This window comes from Mirounga leonina, unplaced genomic scaffold (genome assembly GCF_011800145.1).
Source record: "Mirounga leonina isolate KUSES-001 unplaced genomic scaffold, KU_Mleo_1.0 Mir_114, whole genome shotgun sequence".
In the NCBI taxonomy this organism is placed as follows: Eukaryota; Metazoa; Chordata; class Mammalia; order Carnivora; family Phocidae; genus Mirounga; species Mirounga leonina.
Genome location: NW_023270265.1, coordinates 10,492,029 through 10,519,768, shown reverse-complemented (window position 1 = coordinate 10,519,768; position 27,740 = coordinate 10,492,029). Strand labels below are relative to the sequence as shown.

The 27,740-nt window shown below is 48.6% G+C and overlaps 1 protein-coding gene across 3 annotated transcripts; it reads right to left on the bottom strand.

The window, feature by feature from the left end:
- Window positions 1-14,351: 14,351 nt before the first annotated feature.
- Window positions 14,352-25,652, bottom strand: RGR (retinal G protein coupled receptor). 3 transcript variants are annotated; one of them, XM_035020292.1, is made up of 7 exons: window positions 25,574-25,652; window positions 22,923-23,079; window positions 21,653-21,786; window positions 18,855-19,008; window positions 17,322-17,439; window positions 14,947-15,060; window positions 14,352-14,516 (listed from the first exon to the last, which is right to left on the bottom strand). In XM_035020292.1, the coding sequence occupies exons 1-7, from the start codon at window positions 25,650-25,652 to the stop codon at window positions 14,385-14,387; spliced, it is 888 nt and encodes a 295-aa protein (XP_034876183.1). In that variant the 3' UTR covers window positions 14,352-14,384. The 3 variants fall into 3 exon arrangements, with proteins under 3 accessions (XP_034876183.1, XP_034876184.1, XP_034876186.1); XM_035020293.1 differs by having other exon boundaries at window positions 21,653-21,774; XM_035020295.1 differs by lacking the exon at window positions 14,947-15,060 and having other exon boundaries at window positions 21,653-21,774.
- Between the last annotated feature and the right edge of the window lie 2,088 nt (window positions 25,653-27,740).

Here is a 27,740-nt window from a genome sequence, read left to right as displayed (position 1 = left end):
AACCACTGATCTATTTTCTATCTCAACGTGTTTGCCAATTCTGGATAGTTCCTATAAATGAAATAATATATAATGTGGTCTTTTGTGTCTCGTTTTTTCCACTTAGCATAATATTTTTAAGATTCATCCATGTTGTAGCATACATCAGTACTTCATTCCTTTTTATGGCTGAATCCTATTTCATTTTATGAATACACTATATTATCCATTCATCAGTTGACATTTGGATCATTTTCACATTTTGGCTATTACAAATAATGTTGCCATGAACCTCAGCATACAAGATTTTGTGTAGAAATATGTTTTCAACTCTCTTGGGTTTATACCTAGGAGTAGAATTGCTGGGTCATATGATAACTATACATTTAACTTTTTTTTTAAGGAACTTACAAATTGTTTTCCAAAATGCTGTACCATTTAGCATTCTCACCAGCAATGTATGAGGGTTTCAATGTCTGCACACCTCTGTCAACACTTGTTGTAGTCAATCTTTTTTACTATGGCCATCCTACTAGGTGAGAAATGATATTTCATTATGGTTTGGTATTATTAACTAATAACTAATGATGTTGAGCATTTTTTCATGGAATAATTTTCCATTTGCATATCTTCTTGGGGGAAATGTCTATAAAAATATCTTGCCTGTTTTAAAAGATTGGGTTATATGTCCTTCTATTGTTGAATTGTAAGAACTCTTTATATATTCTGGATACCACTCTCTAATAAGATATATGGTTTGCAGATGTTTATCCCAGTCTTCAGGTTTCCTTTGCTTTCTTGAGTATCTTTTGAAGCACAAAAGTTCTTAATTATGAAGTCCAATTTGTCCATTGTTTTGCTGTTGTTGCTTGTGTTTTTGGTATCCTATCTAAGAAACCAGTCCCTAATCCAAGGTCGCAAAGATTTATGTCTATGTTTTCTTCTAATAGTTTAATAGTTTTAGCTCTTACATTTGGATCAATGGTCCATTTTGAGTTAATTTTTGTATATGGAGTATGGTAGAAGTCCAACTTCATTCTTTTGCATCTAGATACCCTGTTGTCCCAGCACATTTGTTGACTGTTCTTTCCCTTCTGATTTATCTTGACATCATTGTTGAAAATTAGTTGATCATAAATGTAAGGATTTATTTCTGGGCTTGATTCTATTTATTGATCTCTGTGTCTGCCCTTGTGACAGTAGCACACTGTTTAGATTGCTGTCACTTTAGAGTAAGTTTTTTTTTAAAGAGCTTATTTATTTATTTTTGAGAGAGAGAGAGAGAGAGAGAGAGAGAGCAAGCATGAGAGCGGGGAGGGTCAGAGGGAGAAACAGATTCCCTGCTGAGCAAGGATCCTGATATGGGACTCTATCCCGGGACACCAGGATCATGACCTGAGCCAAAGGCAGTTGCTTAACCAACTGAGCCACCCAGGCGCCTATAGAGTAAGTTTTTTTTTTTTTTTTTAAGATTCCATTTATTTATTTGACAGGGAGATAGAGAGAGAGCACAAGTAGGCAGAGCGGCAGGTAGAGGGAGAGGGAGGAGCAGGCTCTCCGCTGAGCAGGGAGCCCGATGCTGGGCTCGATCCCAGGACCCTGGGATCATGACCTGAGCAGAAGGCAGATGCTTAATGACCGAACCACCCAGGCATCCCAGAGTAAGTTTTGACGTCAGGTAGTGTGAGTCCTCCAATGTTGTTCTTTTTAAAGATCATTTTGATTGTTCTGGGTCCTTTGCATTTCCATGTGAATTTTAGGATCAGATTGTCAGTTTCTGCAAAAAAAAGTCAGCCAGGGTTTTGATAGGGATTGCAGTAAATCTGTTGACTAATTTGGAAATTATTGCCACTTTACCAATACTAAGTTTTCTAATCCACGATTACTGCCTGTCTTTCCATCTATTTGGGTCCTCTTTAATGTCTCTCAACATTTCTTATGGTTTTTCAGTGTGCAAATTTTGCACTTCTTTTGATGAATTTATTCTTAAGTATTTTTTAGAAATTTCTGATGCTATTATAAATGGAGTTGTTTCCCTAACTGAATTTTCCAGATTATTCTCTACTAGTGTATAGGAAAGCAATTGTTAATTTTATTCTGATTTTGTGTTCTGCAAACTTTCTGTATTTGTTTATTATCTCTGAGTGTGTGTGTGTGTGTGTGTGTGTGTGTGTGTGTGTGATCCTTAGAGTTTTTTATATATGAGATCAGGTCATCTGCAGATAGAAAAGTTTTACTTTTTCCTTTCTGATCTGGATGCATTCTATTTCTTGCCTATTTGCCCTCCAGTACAATGTTGAAGGGAAGTTATGAGAGTGAACACCCTTGCCTGATCCTAGGCAGAAAGATTTCATCCTTTCACTACTAACTGTAATGTTAACTGTGGGTTTTTCATTGATACACTTCATCAGTTTGAGGAAGTTCTCTTCTATTCCTAGTTTGTTGAGTGTTTGTATCATAGGAAAGTGTTGTGGTTTTTTGTTGTTGTTGTTAAATGCTTGTCCTATGTCTATTAGATAATAGATTAATATTTTTCATTAAAGTTGTAAAAATTTTGGCCATTATTTCTTCAAGTACTGTTTTTGCCTCCTTCTCTTTTGTCTTTCTTTCTGGGACTCCCATTATATGCATGTTGATATTCTTCATTATGTGCCACAGGTCTCTGAGGCTCTGTTCATTTTTCTTAACTCTTTTTTCTTTGTTTGTTTCCACTAGAATATCTCCAGTGGTCTATCTTTAAGTTCACTGATCCTTTTTTTCTGCCTGCTCAAATTTATTGTTGAGCCCCTCTAGTAAATTTTTCATATCAGTTACTGTATTTTTCAACTCTAGAATTTTTATTTATTGTTTTAGAGGTGGGGGGAGGGATAGAGGGAGAGAGAGAGAGAGAATCTTAAGCAGGCTCCATGCCCAGTGCAGAGCCTGACATGGAGCTCTATTTCACAACCCTGAGATCATGACCTGAGCCAAAATCAAGAGTCGGACACTTAACCGACTGAGCCACCCAGGTACCCCACAACTCTAGAATTTTTATTTAACTCTTTTTATAATTTTTCTTTACTGATATTCTATAGATGGTGGGACATTGATCTCATAGTTTCTGTTAGTTCTGTGAACATGTTTAAAATATCCGATTTAAAGTCTTTGTCTAGTAAATCCAATATGTGAGCTTTCTCAAGCAGTTTCTCTTGATCACTTACTTTCCTAGATATAGGACATACTTTCTTGTTTCTTTGCATGCCTTATAATTTTCTGTTGAAAATTATATTAAGGAAAATTTCCCTAATAAACACTTCTTAGATTGTTGGAAGATTTTGTTAATGTCCAGGGTTATGATAACACGGATTTTCTAATATTTTACTAGTGTTTTCATTGCTTTTGTGGAGATTTTCAGAGGCCCTTAATTCTATCATTTCTGCTGACATCCAATAGCATTTTGAATTAACCTCTATTATAGCACTTATAATAAATGGTATGTATGACCTACTTTATTCCCCTGCTAGGCTGTGAGCTCCTAGAGGGAAAGGATTGTGTCTTACTCACCTCCTTATTTTTCCCTTCCAGAGCAAAGCCAGGTGCTTGGCAAAGAGCAGGCTGTTGTTGAAGCAATGAGTGATTGAACCCCTAAAGAAGGTAACCATTGAGAAAAAATTTATGTTGACTTGGGATGCTATGGCCTTATTTCTTTTTTTTTTTTTTTTTATGAGAGACAGAGAGCATGAGAGGGAGGAGAGTCAGAGGGAGAAGCAGACTCCCCGCTGAGCAGGGAGCCCGATGCGGGACTCGATCCCGGGACTCCGGGATCATGACCTGAGCCGAAGGCAGTCGCCTAACCAACTGAGCCACCCAGGCGCCCTCTGGCCTTATTTCTTAATCCTAGAGAATTCTGGAAAAACTATTCTTGTATTTGCATCTAGACAGTTCTGAGAATTTCTATCCCAATTGTATCACTTTTTAATAGAGTGTCCTAAGGCAGTTTTCATAATCATTTAGAACCTCAGTTCTCCATATATGCAATGTGGATAATAATATTTAAGATCATAATAATGTGATCCTAGTATGGTTCAGAGGATTGGATGAGATGACACATATAAAGCCCAAAACACAGTGTCCAGCAATGCTGCTCATAATTATGAGTGTTTATTATTCTTGCCTTTCCTAACTCCAGGAAACTTTAATCATTTCTGTTTAATCTGAGCAAGGGTTTAGCAAATGCACTTGCGAACAGCAACTGATGAACAATGCTGTCTTCAACTCCCTCATACCTGAGCTTCCACAAAGGCCTTCCTTGAAACCCATGCAGGGAAAACAACCAAGGTGCTCCATCCACAAGGCTCATGCACTAACAGCCATGCACAGAAAACACTTGCTGCCCTGTGGCACTGGCTACGTATGGAGACAGGGACTGTGAGGCAGCTTTCCTGGAGGACTGGAGGCTTTAAAGCTGGGGAAGGTAGGCAACCCCAGGACTTACATAAAAAGGGAAGCAACCCTACAGATTCCTGAAAAGCAAAACAGAGGGGTCCTCAGACCTTCCAGGATGATGGTCTTGGGGGAAGAGGGTAGGGGACAAGTTGTGCTTGGATCTCTCTAATTTATTTACACTTCCTAGTATGGCTTTTCTTGAGGGAAAAAAAAAAAGGTTTCTTTTTTTAAACTCTGAAAATAACTAACCTACCCCAAGCCCCTTATTAGATAGATGAAAATGCAGATCAGAAAAATTCAGTGAGTCACCCAAGATCAGACAGGAAGAAAGCAGCAAACCTCCAAGGTTGATGTTCTGAGTGGGAGTCCAGGATTTTTTCCGTCTTATCTGCTGTGACCATGTTAAGTTATCTCCCCTGTCTTGAGTCATGCACATATCTCATCTCCAAGAATAACTTATCTGACCATAGATACTTGGATCTACAGGGTTTGGAGGTTAGATTTAGAATCAAGAGGATGGGGTTCAAACACGAGATCTTGTGTCATCAGTTAACCTGCGTGAATCATTGTTTTCATCGAAAAAAATGGGGCTCCAGATTCACTTCCTACTTCCCTCCTCTGGTTGTTCTAACTATCACAGAAATAGAAGACATGAAAAAGATTTTTTTTTTTTTTTAGATTTTATTTATTTGAGACAGAGAGAATGAGAGAGAGAGAGCACATGAGAGGGGGGAGGGTCAGAGGGAGAAGCAGACTCCCCGCTGAGCAGGGAGCCTGATGCGGGACTCGATCCTGGGACTCCAGGATCATGACCTGAGCCGAAGGCAGTCGCTTAACCAACTGAGCCACCCAGGCGCCCCTGAAAAAGATTTTTCATTCTAATTTTTTTCATCCACATGTTTACTAAGACCCACCATTTATTTCCTTAGTAGCAGAATACTGATACTTGTGGCTTTATTTGATTTGGAAAATCCCTAGTCTTAACTCTTTAATCAGAATCCTAGGCCACCCCTCTCTTCATGCTAATCCCTGGGCTAGGAGTCAAGGAGAGACTGCATCAGTGGCTTGAAGCTTGTCACTCTGTCCCACACCTACAGGAATGCCATATGATGTGAGTGACTCCACCCAGGACAACTCCCTTTAGCTCCTGCTCATATTTCCAAATGCTCACTGGACTCAGATACTTGAGTACCAAGAGACATCTGTATTTATTCCCTTCCAAGCTTTATGGTCTTCCCCATCTTTGCCTGACACCTCCAAAAACTTAGGTGTCATCCTCATGTTCTTTCATGCCTTCAAACTTAATACAGTTTACAGTAATGGAAGTTGTACGTTTCTCCTCAACATCCATGTGGTTACTCCCCACTGTGTAGCCCCTGTGTCATTTGGGTAGGATGGATCACACCCATACCTTCATTGGTCCAAGCCAACTAAGGTAATCTCATTCCTTATCCATGCTGATTGTGTCTAGTAACTCGCATCAAAGCTAATCAGTCCACTGGCAATGGAGGTATAGTGGGGGTTTTAAGCTAACTCTCTGATCCATTCTCCTGGCAATAGATATTTGTTCAGAGATGGCTCAATCAATCCCCAAATCAAGATTTTTGTTTTCTAGTTGTTGGAAATGATACCTGCCTCTCCTCCATGCAAATAAAACCATCTTGCAACCATGTATGGACTCAGCTTAAGAATAAATGGACACACAAAGGGTGGGGAACAGATGGAGCAGGACTGAGAATCAGAAAAATACGGCTAGAGCCCTGATCAACCTTGCCTGAAGCCTACAACTATCAGTTTTCATTTTTATGTCTGTAAATTGTCCTTATTTTCTGAAGAAAGTTAAGATTGAATTTTGTTTCCTGAAATCAAAAGAACCAAACTAATGAATTTATTCAAACTGCTAGCAAATTGTTATATTTGCTTCCAAAACCATATATCATATCATTTCACTTAACATTACCACCATCACTTGCCTCATTTCAAGGCAATAGCACCTGAAGCCCTCACTAGCATAACAGTATCCATTTCACCTTCTTACCTCCACTGTTGGCTACTCCAATGTAGTCTCCACACAGCAGTCAGAGAGACTAGTTAAAAATGGAAATCAGATCTGGCTACTTCCTCATTAAAACCTTTCAAAAACTTTAATTTGTTCTTAAAAAAAAAAAAAACCACCGGGCGCCTGGGTGGCTCAGTTGGTTAAGCGACTGCCTTCAGCTCAGGTCATGATCCTGGAGTCCCGGGATCGAGTCCCACATCAGGCTCCCTGCTCAGCGGGGGGTCTGCTTCTCCCTCTGACCCTCTTCCCTCTCTTGCTATCTGTCTCTCATTCTCTCTCAAATAAATAAATAAAATCTTAAAAAAAAAAACACCAAAAAACCTAATCCATCTTTTCTATCCACCACCTCCTACCCATCCTACCTTGCATCCCTGCTGGACGTGGTCCCTGCATCTCTCATTGCTTCTTGAGTCCATCTGCTCTAGCCTCACGAATCTTTATGTTCCTTGAACAGTCATGCTGTTTCCCACTTGCTTGTTCCTTCTGCTTGGAATGCTTTTCCCCTGCCCTCCACATGACTGCCTTATTCTCATCCTTTAAGTCTGGGCTCAAATATGACCTCCTCAGAGGTCTCTTTCCTGACTACCCTCCCAGTCCCTTCCTGTCTTATCCCTTGTTTATCTCCTTTGGGGTTCCTATCACAATTTGTAATGATCTACTTTATACACTTACTTGTTGATTGTTACTAGAATGTCAGCTGCTCATGAGAACCTTGGCTGTCTTGTTTAAATTGTGTCCTGATTTATAATTAGGCTCAATAAACATTCGTTCAATGAACACCCGAGAGCCGCTCAGCAACAAGAAACCTGTAGGGAGGTGTTCCCAGAGCGCCACCCAGTGGTGGGCTGAGGCCTGGCATGGAGATCAGTGGATCTCCACAGCCAATGACACACCGTTAACATTGATCTGAATCATCTGCCAGGTGAGAGAGACTGAACAAACACCCCAGTCAGCTGCTGGGACATGAAGGCCAGGCAGCTGGGATCACATTATAGTGCACTGCTCTGGCCACACACACCACAGCTTCCGAGGCATCCCCTTCACTTGGGAGCTTGTTAGAAATGCAGACTCTCCTCCCCACCCCAGACCTAGCAGACTCTAGGCTACTACCAAACCAGAGTCTGCACTTAACAAGATTCCCAAATGATCCTGTGCATTTTATGGTTTAGAAGCCAGACTCTTTCTCCCACCTCAAAATGCACTGCCTGCACTGAAACCCGAAAATCTCTGAGCCAGGAAGCTTCCCCAGGCACTTACGACCTTCAGCAGGGTGTTCAACCTTTTTATGCCTTAGTCTCTCCATTATTTACAAGACCTGACCCTATTATCTTGTAAATGATATCATGGTGATTAAACAAAAAGCTTTGGGCTGAGGATCTCCTGCTCATCTATGATCTTTGGGATTTGGGGAATTAGTAAGAGAAAGATGAAAGCAAACCATAGGATAAGATGGAGGTAAGTAAAAATAAAGGACTTCTGGAGGGAGATGTGTATGCATATGTGTGTACATATTAATATGCATGTGTATATGTTATATATGCACATGTGTGTACATATCAATATGCATATGCATATGTCTGTAATATATGCATATGTACATATATCTGCATGTGTGTATATATTAATATGCACACGTACGTGTATATTAATATGCATGTGCATATTATATATGCACAGGTGTGTATGTTAGTATGCATATGCATATATATTAATATGCAAAGCTACATATATTATATCTGCATGTGTGTATATATTATATATGCACATGTGTACATAGATATAAATGTACAGGTGTGTGTATATATTAATATGCATATGCATGTATTTGTTATATATGCATCTATGTATATGTATGTACATATTATATGCATATATGTTATATGTGCATATAAAACAGCAGAGAATGGTCTCAGAGATGACTGAGAAATCTCAGCTAAATCACTCTTTGTAAAATGGACGTTGGTAATCCCCCCCCATCAGTGGTTCTTAATCCTGGTTGCACAGTAGGATCACCTGGGAGCTTTTAAAAGTCTCAAGCTCAGCCAGCTCTTCAGGCCAATTACATCATTGTCTCTGTGGGAGGAACCCAGACACCAGTAGTCTGTAAAGCTCCACCATGCTTCTCAAGCTCTAAGTGCACACAAATTACCTGGTGGGGGTTGTTAAAAAGCACATTCAGATTTGGGAGGTCTGAGGTGGAGCCTGAGTCTATATTTCTAAGAAGCACTTGGGCGGAACTGTTGCTTCTGGTCCAGAGACCACACTCTGGATCACCAAGCCCCAGATGGTTCAATGTGCAGACAAGTGTGACAACTGTTTCTAAGGATGTGCAGAAAATTAAATGAGGTAGTAGATTTGATGCATGTTGCATATAGTTGTCTCCCAACACTCGTAATTTTCCCATATACCCCTTTCTTGAGTGACTAATAAGAAAAATCAGGGGATAGCAAGGAAGAGCTGATAAGGTCCCTGATGGAGGGAATTGAAATATTTGTTGAACACCCCCTACGTGCCATGTGCTTTAAATTATGCCACCTGGTGAGTCCATTTTGGTGGGCACGGAACAAACTCAGAGATAAGAACCTTGCTCCAACTTGGTCACACACTGAAAAAAAGGCAAATCCTGGATTCATGCCTCCGTCTCTCCAATGCCCACACTTACGTGCTTTCCAAGCTGCCATGCTGCCTCTTACCTCGAAGGGGAAGGACTTGCATGTGTTCCCACAGCTGCAGAGGGAGGGGCAGCTGGGCGGAGAGTGCCTTGCAGGGAGACAATGGAGGCCATTGTAGGGGCAGCTAGAGGAAAGAACAGGTGTGTGCTGTCAGGGCCAGGGAACGGCTTACGAGGGGAACAGCAAGTTACCACAACCAAGAGGAGAGGGAAGATTTAGGGATTATGATTTTGGCCTTCACCCAGGGCTTTTCCAGCACTCGTGACCTTAGAAACATTACCATCACCAAATGCCATTTACTGCACATTCGAGGAGGCTCGAGTTGCTTCTCTGAGCATAGTACCTGGAATGCCCTCCTAATCAAATCCTCCGTGCAGGAAGACTTCGGAGGTTTATATTTGGTAGACTTCCAGTGACTGTTCTGCAGGCAAAGAAAGGGGCAACGCTGTAGGGCCACCTGGGCGGTCTCTGGCCAGTGGGCATGCAATTTCTGTTCCCTTCAAGGAGAGATGGGGAATCACATCATCATCTGAGGTAGAAAACAGCTAGACATCAGGCTTCTGTACTAAGAGCAGAAAAGAAAGCTTGCCTGAGATCCTGCAGGAATCAGGAATTCACCCGTAGGACCTCACCAGGGAACTCCCAGGCTCTTCTGAAAGGTACCTCCAGGGCAACGGCTCAGGATGAATTTATCATTGAGTTCACACTGCCACCTTGTGGTAGAAGCTAACCACTGCGTGGTCCTAAACTACCAAGTATTCATGCGTGTCAGATCTTTGCATTTTCCCCTCATTTTCTTTTCATTTAGCTTGTATGACAGGACAGAGAGTAATGATATTTACTGAGATAGGGAAAATAATACTGGAGGCAGTTTTATGGGAGGGGGAGTGAGCAAATTGAACCAGGAATGTCTCTGATAGAGAAAACAACATGAAATCCTACCAATTTCATGGCAAGGAGAAAGATACAAATAAATGAGGCCTGTTACCTTGCTATTGAATTTATTTCTCTATGTGGAAATTTTTCAAAAATCCCCTTACTTTTTAAGCAAAAATATAGACATAGTTTAGGCCATAGTTAATTTATATTTCCTTTTTTTTTGCTAATCAACCAGGCACACAGTCCCTCCCCTCCCCAGAAAAATTGTTCCAGTGGGGATTTTTTTGGGGGGAGGGGGAGGCCAGGGATTGTCCATTCCTATACCTCAGAGATAACTTGCTATTTTGTTTGTGACTTTAATTCAAGTCCATTTGTCAATAGGCAGAGCCGTCTTTCCCAGCAGGAAGATGAGGAGGGGCGGGGGCTTTATTCTACTGTACTTATATTTCCTTACAAAAATAAACAGATCTGAGAACGGTAGGTGATCTTAGAAGGCAAATTTTGTGCCCTTTAAATTGGGTTTCATGCAGTTCCCGGTTCTGCAGAAGTGAGACTGGGTGGGTACTCTGGGTGCTGGTGAGCAGGAGGCAACAGCAGGGCCCTCCATCTGTTTTAAACAATGAGCTTTCGGGTAACATTGTATTAGTCTGCTAAGGCTGCTGTAACAAAATACCCCTGGCTGGGTGACTTAAACAACAGACATTTATTGTCTCAGTTCTGGAGGTAGAAGTCCAAGATCAAGGTGCCATCAGGGTTCCTGTCTGGTGAGAGCTCTCCCCCTGGCTTGCAGACATCTGTGTCCTCACATGGCCTTTGCCTGATGCCCAAGGGAGAGAGAGGGAGAGAGAGAGAGAGAGAGAGAGAGAGAGAGAGAGAGAGAGCTCTCTGGTATCTCTTCTTACAAAAAGATTAGTCCTATTAGGTCAGGGCCCCACCCTTATGACCTCATTTCATCTTGATCATTCCTGTAAAGACTCTATGTCCAAATATAGTCACGTTGGGGGTTAGGGCTTCAACATATGAATTTTAGGAGGGGACAAAAACATACAATCCATAACATACATCTTGTTTGAAAAAGAGTTAGACTTTTGATAGAATCTGAAAACCTCGTGCCCTTGTCGGAGCCCATTCAGATTGAATAGAAAGGATGGGCTCGAGAGTGCGTGGGATTCACCCAGGGCCCCCCAGTGAGAGAATGGCAGGGCTGGAGCCTCAGCACCACACGTGAGGGCGTGCACGGGGCTCCCCTCCCCCGTAGGTTACGTTTTTAAAATAATGGAGACACACAGGTTACCAAGTCAAGCCACAGCCAATTAAAGGAAAATGCAGAATGGGGCTGACATGCTCTGCACATTGAAAGTCAGTGGGGGGACAATTCTGTTGAAACCCGTGACTAAACCGAGCATACCGTGGAGCTCAGAGGGCATGTTTAATTTACCTAGAATGAGGGAAAAGAGTTTAGTTTTGATGTAGAGACTTGCGGAGACTCTGAAGGAAACTTCTGGGTAATGTCAATAATGCTGATGACTATGTGACTCCACTTGCGTGGACACAGCTGGGACCCTAGTCTCTACTTTTGAACCTTCTTAGGCAGATTAGCACAGTTTTTACTCACAAAAGCCAGGAAGAGGTAAGGAGGCGTGGACCTTTTCTGAGGTGACTGGAAAGGATCTCGGACCCGTCTCACCCCATCCGCCCAGTGTCCAATGGGGACAGAGCATCTTTGCCACCAGGTGATCCAAGCAGGAGCTCAGGGAGAGCATGATGGCAACAGTGATGGACGGTGTGGGCTGGGGGACCGACTGGCATGTCCCCCCAGGCCCGTTGTGTCTGTGTGGGGGGAGCAGGGCATTGTCCCTACTAGCGACACTGGGGGCCCCCTCCGCGGGTGGAGGAAAGGGGCCTGGGGCAGACTGCTCAACAGGAGCCTGAAGGGGCAGCAGAGTGAGGAGGGAGGGGAGGGACGCTCACCAAAATCAATGGACAGAAGGGGCCAGGAAACAAACACGTCAAGGAGACAGAAGTAACTGCTTTCTTCATATGTTTTCCTGACTGTTAAAGTTCCTGACTATTCTACAGTGAGCATGGAGAAGATCAGCAGGCAGTTTGAGGGCTGTGTATGGGCCTGGGTGGGGGCCGGGCAGAGCAGGGGAGTTGCAGAAGGTTCCAGGGCTTTGGGGGCAGTGCTCTAAGTTTTTTCAGGTGTTGACTATCTTCCAGGCACCAGCTCTGATTCCTCTCCCAGCCCGGTGCCCGTGCTAAGGGCTTGCAGGGAGGTGGGCATCCGAAAGGACCCAGCCACCTCCTTTGTCCCTCTGGCCTGGGAGGTGAGCTGCTCTGTGGAAGTGCAGGGTAGGGTTGTGGTGGCAAGGAGGGCAGAGGAGAGGCTCTGCACACAGTGTCCACAAGGACTCCAGATCCTGAAAGTGCTTTGGGACATGGGCAGAAAAGCTCGAAGGTGGCAAGGCTCCCTAAACTCATTCCATGAGTGAGAGTCGGGGGTGTGGGTAGACTTGGGGCTTCTCATGGGGCTTTGGTCATTCCCCATAGGGCGCTGCTCCAGCCCCTGCCATCTCCTGCCAACCCAGTCCAGGCTGGAGATGCTCCGAGCCCAACTTCTCCCCTCTACACAGGCTTGGGGTGCAGGGCTGGAGCTATAGGTGTCCTTGACCATGCCTGGCCAACCTGCATCCCTCCCACCTCTCTGAGTCTGGGGGTCACCTCTCTTCTCTTCTCACTGTGCTCCCTTGTTCCACCTTATGGGGTTAGTGTCTTTAATGGTGGAGAGAAGGGCGGATCCCCAGTAAAGACAATTTAAGGACTCCTGGACTGTGGGGGCAGGGTCAGTATCTCTGGGCTCTGGACGCTGTCACCTTTGTGGCCACCCATTCAGCCTGTATGGGAGCCCAGCTCAGGCCCCAGGACTTCCCCAGTCAGTTCCCACTGCAGGCCTAAGACCAGGAACCCAATTGGTCACTGGAGTGAGGCTCAGTGGCATCTTGTCTCTACAGCACCCAGCTCAGGGCGTGGTCTAGAAAACGTGCTGTGGGAAGGCTGCTTCCTTCTCCCTTCCACTTGGTTTTGCCCAATGACTGAGCCAGCCTCTGTTGAATGCAGACTTCTTGTGAGTCACGTTTATGTGACCTGATTTTCTGCATCTGCAAAGCTGAGAGGCAGGTCCTGGTACACAGGGACCCCAGATGCTGTTCTCATGACCATCCTATCCCTACCCTCTGGGGACCTGTTTCCTCCCTGCTCCGCATCTGGGGCTTGAGCTTTCATCTTTCCTGCATCCGAGGTCCCTGGGGCAGCCAGCTCTCCATCATCAGACCTTCTGCAGAGCCCATCACCTCCCTGCCCACCACCTTCATTTCCCTCTAGGGTGATGGGTCCCCCCAGGTCTGTGCACCTGCCACACCTTGTCCCTGAAATGCTGACTCTGCTGGAGGTGCAGATGTCCATCCAGGGATGGGGACCCCATCACTGTCACAAACCCAGATGCCAGGCTCTGCAGGGAATATACAAGCTACAGCTGATGGAAGGGGAATGGAAGGGGACAAGCGCCGGGCAAAGGACAGAGCTGCTCTGAGTTCTGCAGACTGTTGCCAGGGAGCCTCCTCCAGGCTGGTGGGGCCTCATCTTCAGACATCTGGACTTTTAAATACATTATCTTGATTTTTAATGCTGGTAACTCAGCAACACGCAGCTAGCTGTCTCTGACCGGCGGGTGCTGGTGGCTGTCAGTGAGCACTTAATGCACCAGGTGATGTTCTGGTCCCTTCTGCACGGTGAAGTCACCATGCCCGTCACCACATCTCACAAGCTGGGAACCAGAGGCACACACAGACTCAGTCGCTTGCACCAGATCTCAGTTTAATAAGTGGCATTGGAACGCTGACAGCCTGGATGGCCCTCCCACAAGAAACCGGGGGCTTTCACGCCTTTCTGTGTAAGACTCAGAGCCCTGACAGCTGTTTTAATGAGGTTCCGTGTGTGTGGTGGGTACACATTATCTTGCTTAAACCTCACAGCGGCCCCGTGGAGACCTTACGTTATGGGTCAGGAAGCTCAGTTCAGAGGGAGTGACTTTGCCAAGGTCTCTCAGCCTCTGTTTGGAGGGCTGTGATGGAAACTCGTATCTGTCTGGCGCCAAAGTCCCAGGTCCTCCCACGCAGCCTGGGTGCTTTCTGAATCCCCCGTGTCTGACGGAGGCCCAGGCCCAACAGGGCCATCCCGAGGCAGGCAGGGAGCGAGTGTCTGGAGCTTGGCTTCTGAGGCTGCTGGGCAGGACTCCAGGGCAGCCTCCTAGCACGGGGCTCAGTCCAGGGTGTCAGAGGTGGGCCTGGGTCTGAGCAGCCCCCCGGAGAACCTCACCGGGCTCGGTCCAGCTCGCTTCTCTGTGGTGAGAGGCACTGCCAAATTCCCCTGTGGACCATCTCCCTGCCCAGGGCATAGTTGATGGCATTGATCGTGGGCACTGTTTTGGCAATGAGGGCAGGCACCTGTTGGGACAGAAAAGTTCAGGGAAGAAGCCTCGCAGCCTCGGCTCCTCTCCCTGTCCCACTTGGTGACCCCAGTCCCACCCCCCACCCCGCAGCCACCAGTCGTCTGTCCCGGGCTGGATTCTGCAACTCCCAAGGCCTCCTTGACCAGTTGGCAGATGACGCATGGAAGCACACCCCGTCCTGAGCACGTCTTAGCCTTGGTCCCAGAGTGTGGCTGTCCCTGTCCTCTCACGTGGGGCCAAGGCAATGTCAAGGTGCAGCCCCGTGTGGCCCCCAAGAGAAGCGAATTCCCCGTGCAATAGAAGTGTTCCAAGGAAGAGAGGAAGAGACTACCAGGAGGCCAGAAAGCAGGAAAAAGAGATGGGGCAAGACGGAGAGACACGGAGATGGAGAGAGTTCTAACTCTGGGTCCCGGAGGCGTCTGTACCATCTGCAGCTTGGGGGAGATGGCGCTCACATCCGTGACGGTGGCAGAGAGGTACAGGACGGCATAGGGGCCCCAGCCGAACAGCAGCGTCCTGGCCGGCACAGTGGTGTTCACCTGCCGAGAGATGGTCACGGGAGGGAGGCACTGACTTGCTCTAGCCGGCTGTGGCTCCACGCGCGGGGGGCGACCAGGTGGGCACGCAGCCGGGCGGGGCAGTGTGACCCGGTTGTGGGAAGGCGCTGAGCCTGCGGAGGACCTTGGGGCCAGATGGACCTCTCTGGCGTGTAAGCTGTGTGACCCTAAACCTGTCATTGAACCTTACTTGACTTCAGTTGTCTTGCTTGCAAAAATGGTTTGATAATGCTTCACTTACCTGGAGGCGGGGACCAGGGGGCGGATAATGAGCTCCCTTCCTGGTCCACGCTCGGGTTGCGGAGCTCTGGGCTCCGTGGGTGTGGCTGGTGGCTGGGTGATGGGGCTCCCCAGGCTGGGCTGCCCTCACGCCGCAGTCCCAGAACCGGCTCGCCAGCAGCGTGCAGCCGCCGCGGCCCCCCCCCCCCCCCCCCCCGGGCGGGTGGGCCTGCGCTGGGTTCCAAGCGGCTCTCCAAGGTGCGAGGTACAAGACGCGGGCGGGCCCTGTGGTGCCGCCTCTGGCCACAGGGGGGCGCACGACTCGCGCTCTAATTTCCGGACGGAAGGGGCTCTTCAGGCTTCCCCCCCACACTCAGACGTTAAAACGCGGACGCTAAACATCAGTGCCTATTACCTCTTTGCGTCTCCCTTTAACGAAGACGGTGACTTAAGTTGAAAGAGGACACGTTTCTTGATGAAATAAAAATATGTCAGTTGGGGGCGCCTGGGTGGCTCAGATGGTTAAGCGTCTGCCTCCGGCTCAGGTCATGATCTCAGGGTCCTGGGATCGAGTCCCCCATCGGGCTCCCTGCTCCTTGGGAGCCTGCTTCTCCCTCTGCCTCTCTCTCTCTCTGTCTCTCATGGATAAATAAATAAAATTAAAAAAAAATATTAAAAAAAATATGTCAGTTGGGAGACATTTATTCTCTTGAATTGCCCCTCAGGCCAAAAAGGAAAAGAAAAAAAAAAAAAAATTGGGCTTCGCCCTGACGGAGGAGCTCCGCAGCGGAGCTGAGGCCGGAGGAGAACGGAGCCCTCAGCAGAGACAGCGTCACCTCCCGGAGCCGCTCTGCTCTTGACCGAGGTCCCCGCGCCCACGCGCAGCGACCTCTGCTGATGCTGCGGGGACTGATGGGTTCAAGTCAGGCGGGGGAGGAGGGAAGAGAAAACCGGCGTGGCAGCCCTGTCTCCTGGCCGATTGAACTTCCAATAAATGTGGCGACTTTGAGCACCCAGGTCGTGCTTGCGCGGGCAGCGCGGAGGACAGCCCGGAGGCGGTGAGGGGCAAGGGGAGCATGAGCCCAGAGCCACGATTCTGGTCCTGGCCCAGCCCTCGTCCTCCCGCTGACTCAGAGCAACCTGGATCTCCGGCTAAAATCGATTTGTTCAGTCCTTTTCCAATTCACGGGGGAAAAATAATAATAATGTGGCAGATGAAGTGTCTCAACAAAGATCGTTTCTTTTGTGCACTGAAGACCACTTGGGTCATGGAGTCCCAGACCTGGGTTTGATCCAACTCTGCTATTACTACTTTCAGGGCTTGTAGCTGGTTACTTAACAAACCCTTACGGCCTCAATTTTCTAGCCTGTGGCAAAGTGATAACAAAACCTTCCTTAGAGAGTGGTTGGGAAGATGGAATGGCATAATGCACAGAAAAGTAGTATTAGTATCTGATTTTTTTTTTTTTTTTAAACTTGGTGCTTGTTATGGCTCGTCTGCTAGAGATTGTCCAGGTGACAAAAGAAAATTGTGGAAAGGGGATATTAAGGCAGAAATTCAGAAATGGCCAGGAGGGCCTTTTTTGAAGGATTGTTTTTCTTGGATAAATGTGCTGGCGGGTGTGAGTTTATGTTGTGGATAACAACAGTCTGCACCTGTGATTAAATTAAACATTTTGGAGCAATTTAAAAGAAGCATTTGAAAAGTGTGTCATTTTGTGCCAACCCTTAAATCCTTGGGAAGAATGAAATGTGACAGCATGGATGGGGTCCAGCAGGGTGCCCTGGCTCTCGAGGTTATGGGGTCCCGTAAGTCTGAGCAGTCCTGACCCTTCCTCCCAGGTCTTGGCGATGCCCAGCAATGGCGAGGGTGCATTCCTGCCCTGACATCCCAAGCTCTGTGAATGCTGAATTTTTCCCTGATCACTGAAAACACAGAAAACCCCTAACTACTGTCTCTCACATCATTCATGTTCCCTGAGAGGGACAGAGGGATTTCTTCAGCTCCGGGAGTTGGTCCTCACCTGGAGGTGGCCCGTCTTCCTGAGTTTCTGCTCCATGAACCGGTAGGATGTGAGCGTGATGAAGAGAGGCAGGAAGAAGTTGAAAAAGGCCATGGTGAGGAGGAAGCTGGTGAAGTTTCTGCAGGCAGAGTGGGTAGAGGAGTCAGGACCATCTCTTGGGGGGAGATCAGCTGCCCTTGAAGGCTTATTAGCCTTTGCTCTAGACAGCCACATGTGAGGAACTGCCCTCATCAGACAAAAACTCTGAGTGTGGTCAACCCTGGGTCCCAGACAGACTCCCTTTAGAGACAGGGAGCCATTAGGTCCTTCTTGAATTTACCTTTAGGAGTTGGAGGGCTGAGATGAGGGAGAGTCCTCCTTCAACTCTCTGTTGGGCAGTTCAAGTGCTCAGTCCTGCTTTCTGTATGTGCCCCAAGCATGGAGAATGGGACACTTCAGTTTGGGAAACATGTTTACCAAATGCAAGATAGGTCAATGGACCAAGAGGAAGGATCATTCAAGGAATGCTTGGCACAGGGATTTGAAAGGGGTCTGCAGATGACAAAGAGACTGGACACTGTGTCACCGAAGAAATCATTGAAAGGACCACAGGAGGGCCTGGGCGCCCAGGGAGGGTCATGGGAAAGTGGGAGGGCTAACGAGGAACAGGTGGGAGTCACAGAAAGGCAGACTCCCATTCTGTGAAGGGAAGACCATGTTACCTGGGTGCTGCCCAGTAGGGAGGGGTAGGAGGAAAGCCTGCCAGAGGACTGGACACTGGCTGGGAGGATACCTGTAGGGAGTGCTCTGGAAGGACACTTGTACCAGACTTGGGTTCTCAAGTAGGTTTCACCTGGAAAGCCTGTCTTCAGGGGCAGGTGCACCATGAGTAAACATGTAAAGCAGATGAATGCAACATGGCTCTAGTAGAAGAGGGGAGCTGGAGCCCAGGTGGCCTCTCCCCAAGGTGTCCCCTAAAGGGTTTCTCTAAGCCCTGGTGTCCCCAGAGCCACATGGATGGGGCAGTACTAGACATATGCTCCATGATGGTGGGGGCCATCATGCATCAATCTTTTTCTAGGGCTTGGCCCAGCGGTTGGCTCACAGCAGATACTCAGGAAATTCAGAGAACTAAACTCTATGCCAAGGAGGTCCCTTCCAATGCAAAGACCTTAATGTTCTTTGGCTGTATTGAACAAAGGACACAACTCCCTTAGAAACTGATCAAGTCAGAGCTGGGACAACTGACTGTGCTGAAGTTGGCAAAGGGGTCACGGGACTCAGCGACTGTTGTAACTGACACAGACCAACAGCTTAGGGGGTAATACTCCTTCTTGGGCACAACTTTATTCCCCAGTTTGCATAACATGCCCATCACTTGGCCGGCTTTCAGAACTAGGGCTTTCCCTAGTCCCACTGTCAACTTGCAAGTGGGCATGATGACCAAGGAGTTGAGATTGTCTGGCAAATGTTGACATTTCCCCATTTAGGTTTTCAGCTGTGACGCTGTTGTTCCCAAGGAAGGGAGCCTTGGAGCTTCTCCTCCCACCTCACCTGTCCCCCCTGGAGTAGTCCAGGGTGCAGCATGTTCCGAGAGGCTCATAGTCATAGTGGCCCCAGCCCAGGAGGGGCAGTGCTGCCCAGAAGGCAGAAGACAGCCACACACAGATCACCAAGGAGACGGCCGTGTTCCATGCCAACTGGCTGCCTGCGTGGGAGAGAGGGGGAGGAGGGTCCAGAGGAGGCGCTAGCTAGGCAGGGTGCAGAAGAATGGACTTCATCCTCACACAGAATGTTCCTAAATCCTGGCTCTGATGCTATTAGCTTATTGTCTCAGGCAAGTTAAAAGTTTCTCCGAGCCTCCGTTTTCTCCTCCATGAAATGAGAATGATAATCCCTGTCTCAGAGGATGGTTATGAAGAATAAAAGAGATAATGTGTGGTGAAGGCCTCCTAGTAGACACTCTCTACCATCTTCTTTAGAGGACAGAGAAGGAGGGAGGAGCAAAGAAAGAGGAGCTTCCCCAAGTCAACTGGGGAAGAAGCATGGGCAGTGGTTCGGGTGAGGGTCATGAGGGAGGGAAGCAGAAGTCTGGACTTCCCACCATCCTTAGCGTTGCTCAGACACAGCCACTGTCCCTGCTTCCAGGATACCCTCTGAGGACTGGGGGCGCCATCTCAGTGCTGATGGTAGGGTCTTGGTCCCAACAGCATCTTTTCATGTGACCAGTCCCAGTGACCTGACAGCCTTCATGTCCCCTCCTCCCCTGCCCCTCTTGGTGGCAGCCTCATCCAGCCCTCCCATCTGGTAGTTCTTCCTGGCCCCAGCCTCAGAAAGCTTTTCCCTTGTGCCTTGTCTGTCTGTGGTTTATTTGTCATGTTCTTTTGTGGACAAGGCCCCAGGGCAGAGGGCAGGACTCTGTGTGGGGTTTGGTCCGCAGAGAAGAGCAGATCTACACCCTCCTTCATCCTGACACCGCATCCACTGACAAAAGCCCCGGATGCAGTTTGCTTGAATGTGACCTCCTGCTATGGACTGAATGTCCACCAGACTCCTCTGGGGAAGCCTTCATCCCCGTGGGATGATATTCCAGGGGAGAGCCTTTGAGAGGTAATTAGGTCACAAGGTTGGAGCTCCCATGATTTGATTAGTGCCCTTATGCGAGAAGACACAAGAGAGATGATTTGTCTTCTCTACGTGATGACACAGCAGGAAGGGAGCTGTCCAGAAGCCAGGAAGATGGCTCTCGCCAGAACCCAGCAGGGCTGCCACCCTGATCTTGGACTTCCAGCATCGAGAAACTATGAGAAATCCATCTCTGTTGTTTAAGCATCCAGCGTATGGTATTTTGTTATGGCAGCCCAAGCTGACAAAGACACCCCTCCCCCTAACTGTGGACACAATAATTAGTACCTACCATGACCCATATATTGCTTTTTTGGCTTTGGAAATGGATGACCATGGTGACATGTCCAGGGTCACCCAATATGGAGTAGATAAGCTCAGGTCCCCTCCATTCCCCTCCCCCATTTTCATATTCTCCACGGTGCCGTCCAGCTCAGGAAAGGCTTTGCTCTAGGGACCCCAGAATAGGGATCAACTGCTCTATATTGAGGAAGGGAAGCGTGTTGCTGTCTGAGGAGGTGTGCATTGTGTATGTGCACGTGTGTGAGTGTGTATGTGTGTGTGTGTGCGCACAGTCGTCTGAGGGAGCTTCGGGGGTCAGACTGGGATAGAAGTGGTAGGATAGGAGCTCCGAGGTCAGGTGGGGCAGGTGGGGCTAACCTGCCTCTAGAAATGATAATCTTTCTTCTTATCACTTCTATCAACTTTCTGGCCTGGGGAGAGGTGTGCAACTTTGCTGGGGTGGGGGGGGGGGGGCGCGCTGTGCGTGTGGGGTCAGGGAAGACCAGCAGATCCCAAACAGGCCATGCCCAGGGCTTCAGGCCATGCTGGCCATGGACCCACAGCAGCCTCCATGCCAGGCAGAGTCACCTTTCGGGATGTGGGGCCTTCCTGGGAGGGAGTGACTGCCTCAGGAGACATCCCGGCCACGCCCAATCCCCCCACCCCACCTCTACTAGCTGGGTGACCCTGGGAAGCAACTTAACTTCTCTGAGCCTCTGCTTCCCAGTCTGCAAGTTGGAGTTTGCGATAAGGGTTAGAGAAGTCACCACTCCCCAAAGTATGAGTGGGATTCTAGACGGCCGGTGGGTGAACATGTTTATTTTAATGTGTACTAAAATTATAAGGACATCAGAGATATCGTTTAGGAGGATACTAGAGCAGGTGTTTACATTTTTTTAAACGAATCACTTTTAAGAAAAAAAATCAAGTAAATAACAGAGCAGGTGGTACAGTGACATGGCCATTATGAAGGTGATATTTGACAATACAGCTTGGGAAATCTGGGGCTGGACTGGTCTTCATGAAGCCCATGGAAGTGTGAAATGCAGGGATACACGCCCACTACACACACACACACACACACAAGCCTCAACGGGGCCTGTCTGCAAGGGCATTTTCTGTACCCATGATCTCATTTGATTTTCAGAATAAAACTGGGAGGTTGCTTATAAAAATCTGCTCTTAGAGGAGACAGAGGTTCAGAGAGGACTCCTGACTTGCCTGAGGGAGGCTGCGTTGACATTGAGGGGAGCCTTTCTGGCATGTGCCCTGGCACCTTTCCTGCCCACTCTCCCTGCCTCCCTCCTTTCCTGAATGCCCACGCCGCATACTCACGGACATGCTCGCCCACCCACACTCCCCTGGACTGGGAAACGCCGAGCAGACCTTTGACCTGCTCACCCTCGCCGGGTAGACGTCCCTCCCCGCTGGGAGCACAGACTCACGGGTGCAGTAGTGGTGATAGCGCCCCCAGGCGATGGCCGCGCTGCTGCAGATGCTGCCCAGTGCTGTCAGAAAGCCTTGGAAACCGAGAGCCTGGCAGCCTTCCGAGCCATAGGGCCAGCGCCTGTGGGAGACACTGGGGCCGGTGACCCCTTCCCTCTGTCCCTGCCCTGCTCCCACACCTGCCCCTCCGGAGCTTGGAGGGCACCCTCCTGAATGTTGGCCTGGCTCCCCAGAAGAGGGCTTCATTGTCTGCTTTTCCTATGAGGAAACAGGGGCCCCAGAGGTCAAGTTCCTGGGGTGAACAGGTGGAGCCTGATGCAAACTCCTGGGCTCCATGTCTTTCTCTGCACTCACAGGGACCAAAGGGTCTCTCTGTGTGGTCAGAAGCCTCCAGCATAGGAAATGGGACATCCTGGGAAGAAAGCCCAGGCCTTTCTTCTATAGATAGGGAAACTGAGGCTCAGAGAAGAAAAGGCACTGAGCCAAGGTCACACAGCAGATGAAGGCAAGGTCAGAGGGTAGACCGCAGAACTCCCAGCTCTCAGCCCCATGGGCCAAGCAATCATAAGTAAAAGCTTCCATTGTCCCCTCACTAAACCCAGGAAGGGGCAGGAGGAGATCAGGGCAAGGAATCCTCATGGATTCCGACCCCACAGACTGGTCAGCCCTGAGCAAGTACACTCAGATGGGCTCCAGCCTCCGTTTGAGTGCCTGGAACCAGAGCAGAAATGCTCAGTTCACTTAAGAAAACAATCCTGTAAACACCGGACACCGTGTTGAAAGATCCTGGTTTGCACCTAAGGAGGTTTTAGACACTTGTCAAAATCCTGTGGGCTTTTGCAAACACATCTGTCGGGCTTCCTGGGTGCCATGCATCTTTTTCAGTTATTTCCACAGAATAACAAGTGAATACTTCCAGCCACCATACGAGTTAGGTAATAATAATTCAACTTACAGGAGAAGCCAAGAGATAGAAACATGGAAGCCAGGACTCAAATCTAGGCAACCTGGTTGCAGGGCCTGTGCCCTTCATCCCTACAGTCAACCAGCTCTGTGGGGGTTTTGAGCAACTCCTGTGCCCCAGAAATCAGCCATGGCTCTTCAGGGATAGTGTGGAATTCGGATTTAACCACGTACTGCCTGCTCACCCTATCCCCTACAGTTTTCTCTAGGTGGGAAGAATGCCTCTGACCTGGCTGCCCAGTGCCCAGAGGTCAGGCCCCAGGCGGGGCCCCTGAGCTCAGGGGTGGGGTGGGGGGAAGCGGGTACCGGAGGAGGCTGGATGTGGCTGCCATGAGGGCATTCAGGCTGATCCCAGTGTCCGCCAGAGCCAGGTTCAGCACCAGCAGGTGGGTGGGGGTCCGCAGCTCCGGGGTCTTGCAGAAAGAGAGGATGGTGAGACTATTGAGGCAGAGGCCAGTGAGAGCTGGAAAGAAGCGGGAGGCCGGGGTCAGGGCTGGAGAGGCTGCCTGGGGTCAGAACCAGGGCCTGGGGTGGACGGAGCCTCAGCAATCTGCCCCCTTCACGCTCAGCTACCTTGTCGGTGCAGCTCGTCAAACATTGCTGAGAAAGGCTGGCTCTCAGATACCACAGGCCCTAAGATGCACATCCTGCCCCCTCCTTACTCAAAGATAAGGAAGAAACCAGTAAGGCGCAGCACGATTCATATGCTGGAATAGTCACAGTCACTGACAGCTGCTGACACTTATCACAGCCTGGGCACTGGGCCGAGCGCTTTCTGAGGGTCCTCCCGTTCCATCTTCACCTGGATGCTGTCCTCCCCATGTGCAGCTGGGAAACAGGCTTAGAGAGACTAGTTAACTTGCCCTAAGCACACAGCTGGTGAGTGGCGGAGGTGGGACTCAGACTCACATCTGTTTAATTGCAAAATGCCACTCTGAGAGCTGTGCAACAACATTAGGGAGAGTCTGGGCGAAGGGGGTTGAGGTACGAGCCGGGGGCTGCCCGGGACAGCAAGCGGTGAGGTGAGCTGGAGGGGGCAACCTCAGGCAGCCGACAAACCAGACCTGGGGCTTTCGCTTGGTCCCTCACTTGCTGCTCCTTTTGGTCTCTGGATCCTGGCTTCCCCATCGGAAGGGAGGAATGGGGAAGGATCCTTCCTTCAAAACTGTGAGTGTAAGATGGAGATTCGAAAATAGAGCTGCCCTATGACCCAGCATTTGCACTACTGGGTATTTACCCCACAGATACAAATGTAGGGATCCGAAGGGGTACGTGCACCCTGATGTTTACAGCAGCAATGTCCACAATAGCCAAACTGTGGAAAGAGCCAAGATGTCCATCGACAGATGAATGGATAAAGAAGATGTGGTATATATATACAATGGAATATTATGCAGCCATCAAAAGGAATGAGATCTTGCCATTTGCAATGACGTGGATGGAACTGGAGGGTATTATGCTGAGAGAAATAAGCCAATCAGAGAAAGGCATGTATCATATGAGCTCACTGATATGAGGAATTCTTAATCTCAGGAAACAAACTGAGGGTTGCTGGGGTGGTGGGGGGTGTGAGGGATGGGGTGGCTGGGTGGTGGACATTGGGGAGGGTATGTGCTATGGTGAGCACGCTGTGAATTTTGTAAGACTGATGAATCACAGACCTGTATCTCTGAAACAAATAATACATTATATGTTAAAAAAAAAAAAAAGCAGAAGATAGTAGGAAGGGAAAAATGAATGGGGGGAAATCGGAGGGGGAGATGAACCATGAGAGACGATGGACTCCATGAAACAAACTGAGGGTTCTAGAGGGGAGGGGTGTGGGGGGATGGGTTAGCCTGGTGATGGGTATTAAAGAGGGCACGTTCTGCATGGAGCACTGGGTGTTATATGCAAACAATGAATCATGGATCACTACATCAAAAACTAATGATGTAATGTATGGTGATTAACATAACATAATAAAATAAGAAAAATGTAAAATAAAAAAAAAACTGCGAGTGTTTACTAGGAGGACAGGGTGTGGAAGAACATTCTAGAAAAGGGGAGCAGCATGTGCAGGGACCTAAAGTGGTAAAATTTCAAGGCATGTTTGAGGACTGAGAGGGGTGCTGGATTGTAGGGTTCCTAGAAGAGAGGAAGAGGGGCAGGGCCCCCGGACAATGGTGTTGGGGACCTCGGGGACCAGCCTAGTGACTGCCACTCCCTCCCCGCTGTGCATTCTCGTTGGGGGAGGCAATGGGCTGACAATTTCTCTGGATCAGCTGTGAACAAGGGCTGCATTCCTGATTAACCTAGTCCTGAGCTGACCCAGCACCAGGGTTTCCAGTCCCAGCTCTGGCCTCAGGGAGCATCTTAGTGATTCTGGGCTGAGGCAGGCACTTCAGGGAGTCAGGCAGCCCCTGGAATGGAAATGCTTAGGGCTGGGGAATGGAGATGGTGGGAGCAATGTGGAGCCAGAGAGGATGGGGGCAAATGAAATTAAATCCTCAGTGTCTATCGAGGCTAGCACTTCACACCCATGACCCCTTCAAACCTTCACCACCACACACTTGGGGTCCGAGAACCTGGCTGACTTGGTTATAGTCACATGGAGAGCAGGGACAGAGCTGTCTGTCTCCAGAACCTACCAGAGGCCTGAGCTTATATGAGATTCTTAGCAGGATTTCCAGAGGGTGGTTAAACTTTCTCCCAGCTGGAGGAACAAGAAAAGGCCTGAACCTTGTTCTTGGTCATGTTCTGGGCAGATGTCCCTCACTCCCTGGGCCTTGCCTGGCTTCTCTCTCTCTTGGCTCCCAGCCTGCAGCCTGCATCCCACAGGTGCACCCATCAGAAGCCCCATGGGTGTAGGCACAGAAGAGTAGGGTTTGGGGGCCTCTTCTTGTCAACTCCATAGCTGTGGCCTGGATCAGGGAGCCCACTGGGTCCCCGCTCCACCCAGGCCCTTCCTGGCTCACCTTCTACCAGCAGCACCGTCCCCACAGCCAACACTTCCAGCTCGCTGAAGCCAGTGGGCAGGGACCCCGATTCTGCCATGCTGGGCCCTTCTCCCTGCCAGCCCAGCTCTTCTTTGGCTCTTTAAGCCAGGTCCCACCTTTTAAAGGGTCATTCCACGTGCTGGCACATGCAGGTGATTATGCTAGGCCTTGGGCTCCTTCTTGCTGCCCCCTTCCCTAAACTGTGCTTTTGGCCCAAGTAGAAGGAACGCATTCACCAGTTGGACAGTGCAGCCTTTGTGAAGCTGGAATGGAACGCTTTCTTATTCATTTCAGCCCAATTGGGCAGGATTAAGGTCCCAGAATCCAAACCGTGTGTGGCTGAGAGCCAAATTAGAAAATAGTTGCATAACCAAGGGAGGGGTGGGGAACAGAAAGAGGGATTTAGGCGGCAGCTGTGCCTGAGAATTGGTTCGGAGCCAGGCCCTTCCATGTGTGTCCTCACAAGCGAAGGGGAAAGGATGATAATCGGCAAGCCAGCCGTTGTCATAGAAAGAATCCCAGCCGGGACCAGAGATGGAGTTTGTGGTTCTGAACCTGCTATTAACCAGCTACGTGCACTGGGGTGGAACCACTGGGGTCTTCTCAGTTTCCTCCTTTGCAAGGTAAACAAACATCTTTTCCCACGGCCTGCGTAAGTCTTGGTTAGAAGAATACATCATGGATATGGCCTCCAGGGCTGTCGCTCCCAACTCCCACAGGGCATTTACGCTACACAAACATAAAAGTCTCCCAAGGCATGAGCTTGGCACAGAGGGGTTGATGTCTTAGTGGCCCCTCAACCCGCTAAGAGCCTTGCTCCTACAAATGAGAAGTTACGCATTGGCTGACAATGCAATTTACACCCGGAAACACTGATCTAGAGTGATTTCACTCGTTTTCAGATAAAGAAACCAAAGGCCTGGAGCTCTCTCAACAATATAAGCTAATGTTTAGGCCCCACTAGGAGCCAGGCACTGTGCTAACTGATCTGAGGATGATTCCTATAGCAACTCCATGAATTAGAGACCATCATTCTTTGCATTTCATGTGAGGAAGCAGGCTCAAAGCAGTTAGGAATTGACCTGAGGTCACAGAGTGATTTGTGAATGAAGCTGAAACAAAAGCCCAACCTCCTGTCCCTGGACTCCAGGTCAAGCAGCTCCTTCTATTCCACAAATGTTTACTTCCCATGCTTTTCCTGCTGTTTGTCCCCACTTAATCAAGCCTAACCACCCTGCAAGGCTGAGCTGACAGCCCACATCCTCCTGGAAACCTTTCTTGATAACCCAGTTATCCCTTTTTCCTAATTTCTATCTTGCATTATCCATGTGTCATTACCATATGTCAGGTTTTTTTCATGCCTACAAGATCACAGAAGACTTCAAGGGACAAGGGAAAGCAGGACAGGGCCAGGAATCAAGGGTAGAGCTCCGTTAGGCTAGAGAGAGATGGGAAGACATCCCCAACAGAAGGCGGAAAAGGCAGGTGTGGGAATAATAAAGGCTGCCCTTTTTGGTTTGGGGAGGAGGAGGGACAGGTGGGAAACATTGGGAAAATCATATTGGCTGGATTGGAAGAGAGGAAGAGAGGGAAACCAACATTTCCTGGAAGCCAAGATTGTCAAAACAGGCCTGGCACAGAGCTAGGCATTTTATGTGTGCGCTGGGGCCCTAGGTATCTGCTTGGTCACACTTCACTGGTCTAGGCCTGCCTAAGCCTTTAGGTTCGAGGGCCTGGGGAACCTTCTGGAAAAGCTGAAGGAACCGGGAAGGGCATGCCTGACCAGAGAGCAGAACCTTGAGGTCAAACGTGAAGAATGAATGAGTGAAGGATGATGTCTATGATGGTACAGGGTGGGAGGCAGGCAACAATCAGCAAAAACTGAAAGTGCTTTTTCTAAGAACTCGTGAGATCCTGCTCTGGGACTTTTCTCAGAGTATGATAACCAGAGGAGAGGCATTCTCTCTGCCGTCACACAGAGACACCTCACGCCTTTGGCATTGATGATGATGCCCACGAGGGCTTGGCTTGGACAGTGTATTCTGAGACCGGATGTCCAGGGGACATTCAGGGAGGCAGCTGCTTGCTTGGCAGAGTGGGAAAGTTCATGAGTCCATGGAACATACCTCTGTGGTGTCCCCCAGAT